The sequence below is a fragment of the Ambystoma mexicanum genome, chromosome 5q, assembly GCF_040938575.1.
Source record: "Ambystoma mexicanum isolate Mex_15411 chromosome 5q, UKY_AmexF1_1, whole genome shotgun sequence".
Classification (NCBI taxonomy): domain Eukaryota; kingdom Metazoa; phylum Chordata; class Amphibia; order Caudata; family Ambystomatidae; genus Ambystoma; species Ambystoma mexicanum.
In genome coordinates, this window is record NC_090933.1 from 160,617,352 (window position 1) to 160,633,895 (window position 16,544).

At 44.4% G+C, this 16,544-nt stretch overlaps 1 protein-coding gene across 2 annotated transcripts in view; it reads right to left on the reverse strand.

The window, feature by feature from the left end:
• Window positions 1–16,544, reverse strand: part of LAMA1 (laminin subunit alpha 1) — a 679,286-nt gene that overhangs the window by 164,489 nt on the left and 498,253 nt on the right. For both annotated transcript variants that reach the window (XM_069620697.1, XM_069620696.1), the window contains exons 43-44: window positions 11,087–11,269; window positions 10,592–10,746 (exon numbers count right to left, since the gene is read on the reverse strand). In XM_069620697.1, the coding sequence (XP_069476798.1) occupies window positions 10,592–10,746; window positions 11,087–11,269 (338 nt within the window). The remainder of the gene's footprint in view (window positions 1–10,591; window positions 10,747–11,086; window positions 11,270–16,544) is intronic.

Below are 16,544 nucleotides of genomic sequence, written 5' to 3' on the forward strand. Positions count from 1 at the left end.
TTACTGTGAACCCAGAAGTACAGGTTTTTGCAGGCCCTGGCTTCAAAAGGCCTTACTTTCTGGGAACAGAACCACCTTCCCCCAAGTGGACCTGCCCCCTTGGGCATATGAAAGGGCCAAGGTGGGGGATTTCACAATCTCATAAGACTGCTTGGCATCCTGAAGCCAAAAGACAATGGGCAGCCCTGTCACTGACGTGGAATTCCTGTCGACACCTCTCCTCAGCTGCAACTGCCAGGATCAAAGAAGTGGGCATGACAACCTCTGTGCCAGTGGTCCAGAGAAAGACATTTGGCTTGGAGGGTTGGAAGATCACACCTCTTTGGGGGTAAAGCCAGCCCACTTGGACATTTCTTGTTAAAACATTTATTTCTGTAACCTGAAAATGTAGTAATGTGAAATTTTGACAGTACGATTGTAACTTCTACACTTTTAAAACAAGACGATGTAGACCTTTCTGACAGGTTGTGGACGCAAATTGCAAGAAAAATGACATTTCTGGGAAAAGTACAAAGGAAACGGCTATGAAAGTTGGATGTAAATATGACCCACATTAATATGACGGTTCTCACTAAAAATTGTGAAAGATTATTAGAAGGACTAAACAACATTGTACCAACTTGGGAGTTGGAATGCCATGCTCTGTGTCAAATATGGAATCTGCCTATGTGATTTTCAAAAGCGCAACAATTGTAAAAAGGTTAATTTCTGTGTCATAACTGTTTTTTGGCAAATGTGACTGTGGGATGGCTCTGTACCTCATAAAGACACACCCCATACAACTGAGCCCCCTCCTTCATTCCAATCTGCTTCCAGGGAGGAGGTGACATTACAGTCTGACCTATCTGATTCTTAGAGGTAGGTCTAGCTTAGTACTGTCCGATAGTAAAATCCTGTGATGTCATGCACCTTATATAAAGGGGAGGCATGGGGAACTCTGGACAGACTTTCTTCTGACTTTTCCAGCTCCTGCACATCCAGAGATCCAGACATTCCAGATTCACCCTGCAAGATTCCAAATTCCACTGCCAGACGAGAGCTAGCTGACCCTATTCAGGCAGAACCACTGATATAGAAAAAGCCCATAAAAATCCCAATAATTCAGGGAGAAAGTGGGGAATAGCTGTGGTATCCTTTTGGGAGAATCCTGTGAGCAGACCGGTTTTTGTCCCGCTATCTGCTTGCGCAGCTGATCCACGCCGATGTGTGCAGTGACCAGACCTTGCCTCGCTGTCTAGAAACCCGGTCCGCTGTCCAAGCTACCCCATTCAAGTACTTGTTGTGAGTATTTCCTTTCCCCAGCAACCACAAACTGCATCCCTTGCTTTGTTACCTTGTATTAGGTCCAATCCTATAGAGATACTATAACTGCCCAAGCAAAAATCCTTAAAACTGTCCAAAACATCTGTGTACCTTGTTTTTAGGAAAATCTGTAGTGTCTCCAAGTGCTAGCGCCATTCTTTCCAACTCTTTCCAGTCCTTGTGTAAGTCCTTAGTATTATTTTGAATTAATTAATTAATTCCAACATAAAGAGACACACGGTGTGAAGGGGTTGAAACTGCAGCTTAACCCTTTTTCACAGGCGGTGTTTATCTTTTCTAGCCACTAAAATCTAGTCTCAGTAAAACTTGACATTTCCTTTTCAAACCGATTTTTCCTGTGCAACTGATTAAAAACCGATTTTCCTTCCCATTTAAGAATCTCATACTGTCATCCCTTCAGAGTTACCCATTCATTTCCATATTATACCTGTGATATGCCTTTGTTCATTAGCATCAAAACCGCATTCCGATTTTGTCTGTTTAACCCATTTTCCAAGCCATTTTGCTATTTTTAACCTGTGAAACTAAGTAAATGCAATTTCTCCATGTGTGATTTGGCTGCACTGTGTTTTTCCTTCCAAGGCCGATTTTCCAAACTGTATGCCCGTTGTTAGTACACTGCCTTGTAGTTTGCTATTGTGCTTACATCTTTGATACTGCTGTACTCATTTTTACCTCATTCATTCAACCGCACAAGTAAAAGAAAAAACAGTTTAACTTTCACTTACAAACTGTATTTATCCTATAAACCAATCACTGAGCCTATCACCAATCCTACTGCCCCCAGCCAATGACTGCCCTCTCCCTATGCGCCTCCTCTGGCAGCCGTCTTCATATTTGGTAAGCACATAAAGTGGCAGTGTGACCAAGAAGGGCTGCAGAGGGGACAGCGTGAGGGTTCGCATGTGAAGTCATGCTAGACCCATGCAGGAGAAAATAGATACAGCTAAGTAACTTGTTCCTTCTCCAGCATGGGTTCTGGAAAGGATTCACATGCTCATGAATAAAGAATAAATAGCAGTACAACATTACACAACCACGGGAGGTGGCAAGGCCCAACAGAAGCAATCATCCTTACCTCCCGAACAGGGTCATCTTCAAGCGAACAGGTTGCGTAGCACGGCTTGGCCGACCCTGGACTCCTCTCTGGAATCCCTGTCGACGCAGTAGAATCTTGTGAAGGTGTGCGTGGACCTCCACTTAGCAGCTCTGCAGATGCCCAGCAGGGGCACACCAGACTGGAATGCTGACATTGCAGCGATAGCTCTGGTGGAAAGGGCTCTCGGACGGCCGGGCAGCGGTTGGTTTGCCAATCGGTGACAGCGTGTGATAAAGCCATACAGCCACCTGGAAATCGAAGCCTTGGACAAGACCTTCCCATGGTTCCCAGAACCAAAGTTCAGGAATAGTTGAGACGTCTTCCGGAAACTCTTTGTGCATGCCGCATAGAACTTCAGAGCACAAGCCACATCCAGCGAATGCAAAGCACTCTCAGCCGGCGATGAAGATTTCGGAAAGAACACAGGCAACCCCATAGGTTTGTTGTTAGGCAAGAATTGATGTAGTAACCCTGTGGTAGACTACACAGCACTTGTTTTCTTGGTATTAGGTAACCCACCTATTGGTATAGGCCTGTACTGCATAGGTTGGTACTGTGACTGAGCAGCCAGGATTATCTCAAGAGGGGTAAATGTGAGATGTAGAGCTGGAGCAATGCATTCCACAAATACAAGTAGCCAAGTAACACTTATACTCAAGGTTTATGTTATAAATAATTATTTATTTAACAATAGGTTTTAAATAAGCATTCTTTAAAAAGGGCAATATGGGTAGCAATCAAATACATTTCAATATACTTTTTCAGAATCAACACAAAGCTAGTAGATACTCTTTAGAGATGCTTCTTACACACGTTATACACTCTGAGGTGACTTCACTAACTAGGACAGTAATGGCATTTATGTATCACTAGTACACTTTGTAGATTCTGAGGTTTGTAGAAAGGAAAGGTTAAGGGAAGGAAAAAGGTTAAACATGCTCTCAGAGCATGTGAGCACTTTACATTTTCCAATGAAGTCTAGATAAAAAACTTTTCCCAGCAATATTAGTTTAAAACCAAAGTATCACCTATGAGGGACATTAAGTACCAATGTCAAATGGACTAGAAGAGTCTGCAGAGAGCCAGGACAGCCAAAGACAAATGGAGCAAAGTTTATGGAGCTGAGACACTTCTTGGAGAGTAAAAGACTTGTGTTAGGGAGAATTCCCAGAAATGTGCTAATTCCCTTCTACCTTAGAGACCCCTAGCTCTTTTGCTGGTCTATAGTGTAATTTTAATGTGATTTATTCTCTGTGTTTCTTCTGACTTTGGAGTCTGACAAACTCCATAGACATCATCTTTACATGGTGTCAGGCAGCACCTTCAGTGCAGTGGCACAGGGAAGTCTCTTAGATTTCCAAAAGGTTTAAATACCTTCTCTTGGTGCAACTACTATTTCTAAGAGCAGTGAAGTGAATTTTTTTTCTTTTTTTATTTGAACTTTACGCAGTAACAACTAAGTTTTGTCAAAGACCTTCCCTATCTACAGAAGCAGTTCAGAAAGGGACGTTCGAACGCCTCCTCTATTTGCTGGCCAGATCTTCTAACTCGCCGGTGGACTAGTTCCTTGACGGATCACAGTGTGATGTTTATTTACGCTGCTTCTTGATCTAGTACAGATCGACCATCGGGCCGTAGCTGGTTGATCTGGTCAAACGCTAGTTCTATCAGTTTGGCCAAGGCTTGAGTCCATCTGGTGTTCTCACCAGAAATTAATCTATTCCATAACTCATCTGTTTGGAATATCCACAGGTTTTCAGCCAGCGAAGGGAGATATGTGTTTCTGTTTTCATTCGTGTTCGGACATTCTATCACAAGGTGCTTCAAAGTCTCGATGGATAATTCCTTTTTACATAATCGACATCACTTCTCGGCACCAGCTCCTCCGATTGTTATGATTTTTCTGGTTGGCAACAGGTTTAACCTTGCTCTCATGATCGAATTTCTCAGCTTCTTATCTGGAAACTTGGCACAGTATTTCAGTGGTTTTTTCGCCTTATTGAATGTTGGAGGTAGGTGTTTTAGAAGTTTGTTCCCTCCTGCTTTCTCTATTGTCAGAATCCATTCTAGGTCTTCAGTTTTTCTTTTAATTCAATCAGGATTTTCTTTCAGGTCTTTTTCGCTGCATTCGATTTTTGCCAGGTCATCCTTTCTGGCTTTGACCCAGTTTTTAAGGGCCTCGCATTTGCCGGTTTCATTTTCCTCACGTATGATGTTGAAGATGGGGAGGGTGTCTGACATGATAATTCTTCTGTACAGGCGCATGGCACTTTGATCTACCATAGACGCATTGACTTTTACATTTTGTAACTTTCTAGACCCAGCACACACTATCTTACCATAGGGTGCTGGAGGGGTTACTTAGTATCCCCTTTGTCTAGTTTCTCATGTAACGTTTTTTATGTTACCCTTTGTACAATTAATGGCTGGTGGCAGTGGTTTACTTTTTACTACCATTGTGTGCTTTTACCACAGGCTGCGTTCGCAGCCACTGTAAGGCACCCATCAGTGCATATTTTGTCAAAATGGCCGGGTCTTCTTTTTTCACCATTTTCTGTTGGAAATCCATCTTGAGATTTACTCTGTGCACCATACCAGGTTGGGTCTCTTTTGTTCATTTTGTCTTTGGCAGGATTCACGAGTGAAGCCCGCCTCTGGCTCCAGTATGTCTGGCAGGTGCAGGAAGGGAGGGAGGTGCCCGAAACTCCCTGTGCTTAATCCCCTTGGTTACAGCAATGAACCCAAAGGTGATTGTCCAGCTGGCTGTCTGGTGAGGACAGCCACCCTGCTGTGTGATTGACAGCTAGGCTGGAATGAATGGGAGAAACCTGCATAAAAGGTGAGGCTTTTTGGCTTGGAAGGCAGAGTCAACCACTGGACTAAGGAATCCGAAGAAGCACTTACAAGAGATGCCTGCTGCAACTCCTGGACTGTTGGTTGGCCCGGTGAAGCCCTGCTGCTGTGCTGAAGCTCCGAATTCGCCTTGACTAGAGAAACCCTGCAAGGACTTTAAGTTGGTGGGACCAATCAACTACAAGGTAAGCTGGTCTGGACATCCTCTCGAAGCTGGTTATATTTCCACTGCAGTTGCTGCTGGAACCGAAGAGCCAGGGAGAGGAACAACAGATTGTGTGCGTTGCTTTTAAGTCAGACCCGAGTGCTAGGAAGATCCCCCGGACTTCCCTGTTGCAGGACTGACCCAGCCTGAGCCACCTCAACAGAGTGCTAGACCCAAGAAGCAAGGAAAGTCTGAAGTGGTATCCGAGAACCGCAGTGTTGCTATTTGATGTCAGACGCGAGGAGCTGAAACACTGAAGGACCGCTGAATTGAAGTTTGCCCATTGCTGCCGCTGACCGTCCCATTGCAGAGTAGGAGTCCCCAGACATCCTCCCTCTTGTCCCCACAACTGAGGCTCAGGAACAAAAGGATTTGCAGAGCTGTACAGGAACAGAAGCCAGCTGGAACCATTTCTTCTAACCAGAGGTACTGTAAAGTGTAGGAGAACTTGCCTCTTGTTGTGTAGCCTTACTTGCTCTCAGTTGAGACCTGTCTTGGTTACCTTGCAGAGTTGCTAAAGCTTTGCCGTTCACATGCCTACCGGCTTGTGGCCCTTCAAGTGTTCTATTTCCTACAAACATTTCTACAAACATTGTGCAAGACTTTTACCCACCTGCAAAGAAGATCTTCAGCTTCCCTTGACATTGTGCAACTAACATTGGCTGTCCTGGCTCCCTGAGAGACTCCTCTTTACCTCTGACTTTGTGCTTTGGAAGGCGTTTAGAAGTACTTCCCTGTTTCTGAGTTCTTTTTTAACCTTTGTTTTATTCCTCTATTCTATCTTTTTCACCTAGCTCAGTATTGCTCTAAATGTACCAGAGACAAATCAATGTCCACAGTGTCCTAGCAATTTAAGTCACCTAAGGGTGTAGGAAGTGTCTGTGTACCATCCCCAATGTGTGTCCTCTGATTTAGATGAACTAACAGTTTGTTTTGAAGTATATTTAAGTGTTACATCTTTTGCTCCCTTTCTGAAGAAGGCTTATATAACTGTTAGGCAACGTTTGTATGCAGTACCCTCTGGGAACACTACACACAACTATGACTACAGGTGTAAGCAAACCAACCTTTGGTATAAGTCTGTACTACACAGTTTTGGTAGCGGGTTTGAGCAGTCGGACTTATCTCAAGAGGGGAACGTGAGCTGTAATGATGTTACACAGAGGTCTACAAACCTAGGTGTTCAAATAAACTCTTACACTCAGGGTTTCTTTGATAAATACTTATTTATTTATTTATCTGTCAGTTATAAAACATTCATTAGAAGGAGGCAACTATATAATCACACACAAATATACTTCAATACTATTTCAGAATACTTTTCAAGAGGAGTAAAAGGCAAAGATTATTAGAACATGAAAGGTTACAGTTATTCTTAGACAATGCAAATACTTGGAGTTCACCAGAACAGTCAAGTCAATTCAATAGGCTAGGCCAAAGTCAGTGGGCTAAAGTCTTGGATAGGATAAAACAGTTCAGGTAAGTAAACAGTAAGGTGTATGCACAAGTTCTAAGAAATAGTTTGTAAAAAGAAGAATCATATGTTGGGTCACAAGCTGATTAGGCCTGTGAGTTGCAAAAGCTTCAAGCAGTTTCACTGCAAGAGGTAAGTACTCTCAGTCTTGTTTCACAATACCTTACGATGAAGAAAAAGAGGCAGCTGATGACTTCTGTTCCTGCAAATCTCGCTGTTCCTGTGCCTCAGTCGTGGGGACAAGAGGGAGGATGTCGGGGGACTCCTGCACTGCACTTGAACTGGTCAAAAAAAGCTTGCAACTGGCAAACTTCAATTCCGGTGGCTGTAAGTAACACACACAAGCTGGTGTCCCTCTCCCTGGTCCTTAGGTTTCCTGCAGCAACTCAAAGGAAATTCAACTAGCTCCGAGATGGGTATCCAGGTGGCTTACTTTCGAGTTGATTGGTCACACCAATTCAAAGGGAGAAGTCGACCGTTGCAGGGCTTCTCTGTCGATGCAAACTTGGCGATTCGGACCTGCAGCAGGGCTTCACCGGGCCAACCAACGGTCCAGGAGTTGCAGCAGTTGTCCTCTTCAAGCTCTTCTTCGGTTCCTTCGTCCAGTGGTCGACTCTGCCTTCCAAGTCAAGAGATTTGCCTTTTATTTAGTTCTCTCTCATTTATTCCATCCTAGCTGTCACTCACCCAGCAGGGTGGCTGTCCTTGCCGGACAGTCAGCGAGCCAATCACCACAGAGTGCATTTGGGTCTCCTGGGAGACTAAGCACAGGGAGTTTCTGGCACTTCCCTCACTTCCTGACCACCCCAGACACTCGGGCACCAGAGGCGGGTTTCACTCTTGAAGCCTCCCAAAGGCGAATGAACAAAGAGACCAAACCTTTTTTGGCACGCAGAGAAAAACTATAGAAGGACCTTTCCACAAAGAAATGGTGAAAAAAGAAGACCGGGACCTGTTTTAACAAAGGAGGCTCAGACGCCATCTTGAAAAACATGGCTCCTGCGATTTAACGTTACCGGAGCTACGAATAGTTCGCGGTCGGGGGAAAAATCATGGTAGTTCATTGTAAAACCACTGCCACCAGCTATTCTGAGAGGAAAGGGTAACATTTGACGGTTACATAAGTATCTAGAAATAGGGGATACTAAGTAACCCCTCCAGCACTCTATTGTAAGATAGGGTGTGCTGGGTCGAGGAATTTAAAAGACTTGTAAAGTCAATTTCACTTTACTTACTCTGGGAAAGAGTAGTTTATCCCAGAGAAGGTAGTTAAACCTTGGGATAGCCTGAAAGGGCTCCATGTGTCACTGCACTGAGGGTGCTGTGTGACAAAATTGAAAAAGATGATGCCTATGGAGGTGGTTAGACTCCATAACCAAAGGAAACACAGAGGTAAAATACATTGATTTGAAAGTGCAAAGTCCCAAAGTTCAGCAAAAGAGATGGGGGTCTCTAAGTTAGAGACTGTATTGTGAAACTCTGGTTCACAACCTTACTGCTCACATTGACCCCTCTTGAGATAAGCCTGGCTGCTCGACCACACTACAAACCTCTGTAGTTCAGACTTATACCAAAGGTTGGGTCCCTATTGCCAGGAGGTCAGGGTTATTGTAGTGCACCCAAAGGGTACTGCATACAATCTTGCCTAACATCTTGCACAAAGTTAGAGAGTTTGTTGAAGAAAGATCACTGTAGGGTCACAAGCTGTTACACTTGTGAAGGGTAGAGCTGAACTCATCTCAAGTAAAGCAGCTAATGAAAGTCTCAACTGAGAAGAGCAAGCTACAGACACTGAGGTAAGTACCCCAAGTCAGAACAGTACCTTTGGTTAGAAGAAGAGTGGTCCAGCTGGCTTCTGTCTGGATGCAACAATGCAGATCCTGTGTTCCTGGGTCTCAGTCGTGGGGACGTCAGCAGGAATTTGCAGGTCGGCGGCAGCTACAGGCTCTTTATAGATCAGCAGCACTTCATGGTTTCAGTGCCCGGTAAACAGCACTAGTGCGAATCTTGGATACCGGTTGGGCTTCCTTCACTCCTTGAGTCCTGCACTCTATTGAGGGGACTCGAGCTTTGGTCGTCCTGCTCCTGGAGGGTCCTGGGGAGATTCCTGGAGCTTCTGACCGGATCACAGATGTTGAACTCGACTATGGATTTCACGACCCCTGGCACTCGGTTCCTGCAGCAGCAAAGAAGTCCTGCCAGTCGGGGAAGGTGTTCCAGTGGAATTCGTCTTGGGTTTAGTTGGTCCCACTAACCCAAGGGAAGAAGTTGTCCCTTCTGGGGCTTCTCTTGTGGATCAGAAAAAGGAGTTTCTCTTGTGGATCAGAAAAAGGAGTTTCAGCACAGCAGCAGGGCATCACCGGCAGTTCAATGGTCCAGGAGGATGCAGCAAGCTTCGTTCAAGGTTTATTCGACGGTTGTTCTTCCCAGTGGTCGACTCTGTCTTCAGTCTCAAAACCCTCACCTTTTAAGCAGCTTTATCCTATTCATGCACAGCCTAGCTGTCACTCAAACAGCAGGGTGGCTGTCCTAAAAGGACAGCCAGCCAGCCAATCAGAACTGTGTGAATTCAGGCATTCCTAAAGACAAAGGACAGGGGAGTTTCGGGGACCTCCCTCACTTCCTGCCCTTCAAGACACACTGGAGCCAGTGGCGGGTTTCAGTACTGAAGGCCGCCAAAGGCAAGATGAACAAAGGGCTCAAACATGGATTGGCGTGCAGAAACGGAATAAAAAGACCCGGCCCATTTTGACAAAATGGTCATCCGTGGGTGCTATACTGCAGCAGAGGATTCAGCCTGCAGTAGAAAATCAAAATGGTAGGAACATTAATCCACTGCCACCAGCCATTTAAAGTAGTGAGGGTAACATAAAAATGTTTACATGAATAGGTAGGAAAAGGGGCTACTAAGTAACACCCCAGCACTCCACATAAGATGTTGTGTGCTGGACCTACAAAGAGAAAAGGTAAGTAAAGTAAGTTTCACTTTACTTTTCTTGGGAATAGTAGTTCACACAAGAAAAGGTATTTAAACCTTATGAGAAATCTAAAGGATTTCTCTGTGACACTGCACTGAAGGTGCTGTGTGTCACCATACACAAGGTAGATGCCTATGGAGTTTGTCAGACTCCGAAAACAAAGAAAACACATAATCCAAATCAGGTCAAAACACATGAGAGAGTGAGAAAAAGGTCTCAATCACTCCAGGGTTAAAATTAAAAAGTCCTAAATTCCAGAAAAGGGCTGGGGGTCTCTAAGGATGAAGGGAATTAGCACAGAAATGAGAATTCTCCCTTACAAAAAAGTACTTATCTGCTTATGTTGGTTTTGTAACTTCATTTTATTCCTGAAACAGAATATTTTACAAAGCTTAATACAAAGAGGTTTTTACTTACCTTGAATTGCATACTGTCATTCTACAAGTCTTTTAAACTGTGGTTGACTCACGAGAAGCATTAAATTGGTTACTATTGAGTTTGCTAATTGTGATAGTCTGAGGGCAATTTTTCTAAAATCCACAAGTCCAGCAAAAAGGGCTGGGGGTCTCACAGGTGAAGGAGATTTGGCATAAAAATGAAACAATTAGCTAACATGCTCTCATTGTGAAATTCCACGTTTTCCACTGCAGAGTACCTACCGATGCTGCCTCTTTGCGTGCCTGGCTGATCAGCTCTTTAATCTCAGAGAGGTTTCTGCTTAGATTCTCCTCAAGAATTTTCAGGGGCTTCAGGCGATCAAATAAGAGGCCGACTTGTGCCTGCGCTTCTTTGACTTTCTTTTCAGCTGAATGCACTGTAAAAAAAAGGGCTTTGTAAATATTAGAAAATCTCAATCATGCATGCGCTGGCCATAAATGGAACCCATCAACAAATGTGTGAACACATCCCTTCAACCAATTTTAGATTTTATTTGTACAAGTACTGAACACATTGAAAACATTTTTAAATGTTTGGATAATGTGTTAAATGGAAACCATAGCATCAGTCAGGTGATCGCCTTTTCATTTAACCAATTAGACTATTTCAGTGACTTAAAAAGCATGATGTGTTCATGATTAGCAACCAGGCCATACCAGCTGTTATCAAGAATGTACAAAATGGTACCGTCAGGGCAAATATGGAAGCTAGCGTACCGGCCATTGAGGAATCCTTTATCAGATCATTGGTTTTTTGCAATGCTTCAATGACGCCGGGTAGTGCAGAAGATGTGTTCTGCAATCGTTGACTAAAATTCCTGATTCGGTTTAGAGCATCAATCACTGTGGCATTGGCAGAGATGGCTAGCTCCTTGGCTTCAGGAAGTTTTTCACTTGTATCTGCAAAATATTGTTAAAATAAACACGTTAATTATTTTTTTACTCAATTTTGATTATTTATTTCCATGTACATGTTGGAAAATGTATACAAATCAAACAGAAGTGTTTTCCAATACTTTAAGCAAAATAAGATTGTTATTTTTGCTGATTTCCTCACAGAAAAGTCTATGGAACACCCTTGTTTACCTGTTTTTAACCCTGTCCTGACTTTTTGGAGGTGAATAAAGCACTCAGCTTTACGTTCCTTAGTTTTGCTCACTTTTTATGGGGGGGCTGATCAGTGTTAGGCAAAGTTTGAATGCAGTACCCTCTGGGAACACTACAAACAACTATGACTACAGGTATAGGCAACCCAACCTTTGGTATGAGCTTGTACTACACAGTTTTGGTAGCGTGTTGAGCAGCCAGGCTTATCTCAAGAGGGGAAATGTGAGCTGTAATGGAGTTACACAAAGATTCACAGTTACAGGTATTCAAATACACTCTTACACTCAAGGTTTCATGCATAAACAATAATTTATTTATCAGTCAGTTATAAAGCCTTTTTGCAGAAGGGAGCAATAGAATAGTAACACACAAATATACTTCAATACTGTACACTTTGAGTTTCCGAATCAGACAAGGCCCTTTTGGGATGGCCCACAGACACAACCTACACCCACAGGTGACTGCAGTAAAAAGGGTGCTGGGGACATTAATACCTTACTGTTGGCATTCAGAATACTTTTAATAAGTTGGTAAAAGGCAAAGATTATTAGAACACAAGAGACCACAAACATTCCAAAGCAGTGCAGACACTTAGAGTTCACTAGAAGAGTCATTCAATTCAATAGGCTAAGCCAAAGTCAATGGGCAAAAGTCTTGGATAGGATAAAGCACTTCTGGTAGGTAATGGAAAAGTCTTTGCACAAGATCTTTAGGAGTCTTTGATGAAAAAAAGAATCAAATGTAGGGCCACAAGCTGATTAGAATTGCGAGTTGCGGAAGTTAAAAGCACTTCTACAGTAAGAGGTAAGTTCTCTTAGACTTGTTTTACAGTACCTTGCTAAAGAAGAAAAGATGCAGCTGATGACTCCTGTTCCCGTGCAGCTCTGCAGATTTCACTGTTCCTGGGCCTCAGTCGTGGGTACAAGAGGGAGGACGTCGGGGGACTCCTGCACTGCACTGGCACTGTCAAAACTGGCATCCGGCAAACTGCTTTCAATGGCTGTTTCGCGTTTCAGCTCTTTGCGTTACAGCAAATAGCAGTAAGCGTGGTTCCTGGCTGTCAAGGTGGACTGTCCTTGCTTCTGGAGTCCTGCACTCTTCTGGGGGGGGCTCAGGCTTGGTCAGTCCTGCTTCGTGGGAGTCCAGAGGATCTTCCAAAAGCCATAGGCCAGCTTAAAAGTAACACACACAATCTGGTATCCCACACCCTGGCTATACGGTTCCTTCACCAACTCTGAGGAAATTCAACAAGCTCCGAGATGGGTGTCCAGGTGGCTTACTTTGGAGTTGGTTGGTCCCACCAACTGAAAGGGAGAAGTCGTCCTTGCAGGGGCTTCTTTGTCGATGCAAACTTGGCAATTCGGACCTGCAGCAGGGCTGCATCGGGTCAATCAACGGTCCAGGAATTGCAGCAGCCATCCTCTTCAAGTTCTTCTTCAGTTCCTTTGTCCATTGGTCGACTCTGCCTTCCAAGCCAAAAGACTCGGCTTTTATTCAGTTCTCTCCCATTCATTGCAGCCTAGCTGTCACTCACCCAGCGGGGTAGCTGTCCTTTTCCGGACAGTCAGCTAGCCAATCACCACAGAGTGCATTTGGGTGTCCTAGGAGACTAAGCACAGGGAGTTTTGGCCACCTCCCTCACTTCCTGCCTACCCCAGACACTCGGGCCCCAGAGGCAGGTTTCTCTCAGAAACCGTGCCAAAGGCGAAATGAACAAAGAGACCAAAACCTGGTTTGGCATGCAGAGAAACTCTCTAGAAGAACCGTCCCACAAAGACCTGGCGAAAAAAGAAGACCGGGCACCATTTTAGCAAAGACAAAATAAATGGCTCCCGCGTTTATTTTACCGGAGCCGTGAACGGTTGCGGTAAATGCCAACCAATGTAGTTCAAAATGAAACCACTGCCACCAGCCAGCCATAAAAAATGTTACATGAACATTTAGACAGAGGGGATACTAAGTAACCCCTCCAGCACTCTATTGTAAGATAGGGTGTGCTGGGTCTAGAAAGTACAATGCTAAGTATAGTTAAATTAACTTTATTGCTCTGGGAAACAGTAGTTGATCCCAGAGAAGGTATTTAAACCTTGGGAAATCTGAAAGACTTTCCCTGTGCCACTGCACTGAAGGTGCTGTGTGACACAATGTAAAAGATGATGCCTATGGAGTTTGTCAGACTCCATGACGAAAAGCAACACAGAGGTAAAATTCACACAAAAATACATGAGAGAGTGGGAAAAAAGCGTCTCACTCTCTCCAAGTAAAACAATCAAGTCCTCAAAATCCAGCAAAGTTGCTGGGGGTCTATAAGGTGGAGGGAATTAGCACATTTCTGAGAATTCTCCCTAACACACGCTCTCCCCCCCCAGACTAAGGGACAGGAGGATTTTATCCACCCCTGGAGGAATCTCCTTACCCCAGTCGGTCATACTTTCTGGAGAGACCATCAGCATTTTGGTGATTACACCCTGACCTGTGTTCAATGGAAAAATCTAACCCCTGTAGGCTGATTGACCATCTTAACAATTTCGGATTATCCCCCTTCATCTGCATTAACCATCTCAAGGGTTGGTGGTCTGTTTGAATCACAAAAGTAGATCCATACAAGTATGGTCTATTCTTTTTCAAAGACCACACAATGGCAAAACATTCACATTCTATGGTTGCCCACCTCATTTCAGGTTCCTTCAGCTTCCTACTGATGAAGCAGATTGGGTGTTCCCTGCCTTTCTCATCCAGCTGACTCAGAACTGCACTTATACCTGTGTTGGAAGGATCTGTCTGTACAATAAAGGATTGGCTGCAGTCAGGAACTCTTAAGACTGGAGCTTGACACAGAGCTTGCTTAAGTCCTTCAAATGCCTTAGAGCACTTCTCATTCCACCTGACATTCTTGGGGAATTTGGGTGAGGAGATCACATTTAAGGGAGAAGCTATGGTCCCATAGTTCTCAATAAAGTTCCTTTAGTAACCAGTGAGGCCTAGAAAGGCTCTCCCTTGGTTTTGAGTAGTAGGGGTGGCCCAGTCTTGTACAGTCTGTACTTTGCTAGGCAATGGCCTTATTTCACTTCCTCCTACCTCATCTCCAAGGTAGACCACTTTACTCGGACCAATTTGACATTTACTTGCCTTTATGGCCAGATTGGCCTACTCAAGAGCCTGCAATACATATCCTAGGTGGTCAACATGTTCTTTACAAGTAGGGCTGAACACTGCAATGTCACCCAAGCATGCCATGCAGAAGTCCTCCATCCCATTCAGAACCTGATTCACCATCCTTTGGAATGTAGCAGGTGCATTCTTTAATGCAAAAGGCATTACCTTAAACTGGTAGAGGCCTCCTGTGGTGGGAAATGCAGTTTTCTCCTTGGCATGGTCTGTCAGAGCTATTTGCCAATAGCCTGAGGTTAGGTCAAATGTACTGAGGTAATTGGCTGAACCAAGTTTGTCCACCAGCTCATCTGTCCTAGGTAAAGGAAGGGCATCAGTCGTGGTGACTGCATGAAGGGCTCTATAGATCACACAGAATCTCAACTCCTTGGATCCTGCCTTTGGTACTAGCACAACTGGACTAGACCAAGGACTTGTAGATGTCTCTATTACCCCAAGATCAAGTATCTTGTTGACCTCTTCCTTTATGTGGGTTCTTACATGGTCTGACATTCTGTAACCTCTGTGTTTAACAGGTAAACAGTCACCAGTGAGAATCTCATGCTGGCCCCAAGGGGTCAAGCCTGGTGATAGTGAAAACAGAGGGGCAAACTGATTTAACAGAACTTTACACTCCTCCTGTTGTTCCAGTATCAGATCAGAAGAGAGATTAACTCCTTCTATCTTTCCGTCTAAAGGTTGTCTCCTGAGGAGGTCAGGTAGAGGCTCACTCTACTCCTCCTCCTGATCAGAGGCTACAAGCAAAGCTCCCAGGTCTGGTCTAGAGACATAGGCATTTAGGTGGTTGGTGTGAAAGTCTCTGGGGGCCTCCTTAGGATTGCCTAAATCCACCAAATAACTGACCCCTCCAAGTTGTCCCACAACCTTGAAGGGTCCAATCCATTTTTCCTGCAAGGCCCTCTTCCTTGTAGGAACCATAACTAGAACTAGCTGGTCTTGAGTAAACTCAACCATGTTGTCCTTCTGGTGATGCCAATGCTTCACCGGAGCCTGACCTGCTTTCAAGTTTTCTGAAGCTTCTGTCATCATTTGTGTCATTCTTTCGGAGACCTTACACATAGTGACTTTCACTGTCTTGTAGGAAGGATCACTCTCCAACCCCTCCTTGATTAGGGTGAATGGACCTCTAACCAGATGACCATAGAGAAGCTCAAAGGGACTGAATCCAACCACTTCTTGAGGGACTTCTCTATAAGTAAAGAGGAGGCATGGCAGTAGAAGTTCCCACTTTCTTCTAAGGGGTTCTTCTAAAGCAGCTATCATGCTCTTCATAGTTCTATTAAACCTCTCTACCAATCCATTAATCTGGGGATGGTAGGCTGTTGAGAACTTGTAGGTCACTAAACAGTTTTTCCACATGGCTTGCATGCAGTGGGACATAACATTTGATCCCCTGTCAGAGATAACCTCCTTCGGAAAACCTACTATGGTAAAAATACCAAGTAGGGCCTTGGCCACTGCTTGAGCTATGACAGTCGTCATAGGTATAGCTTCAGGATACCTGGTAGCATGGTCTACCACAAACAATATAAATCGGTTGCCTGAAGATGTGGGAGGGTCTAATGGACCAACAATGTCGATTCCTACCCTCTCAAAAGGAACTCCCACCACTGGGAGGGGCACCAAAGGTGCCACATTCTTGGCTCCACTCTTGCCAGATGTCTGACAAGTGTGACAGCTCCTACAGAATTTATCGACATAAGACCCCAACTTAGGCCAGTAGAAATATAGAGAAATCCTTTCCTTGGTCTTCTTAAAACTTAAGTGACCAGCTAAATGAATCTCATGGGCTAACTGTAGGAACTGATGTCTCACCTCCTGGGGCACTACAAGTCTCCTGTAGTCTCCTGGGGTAGACTCAGTCGGTTCACTGTAGAAGAGGCCATCCTCCCAGTAT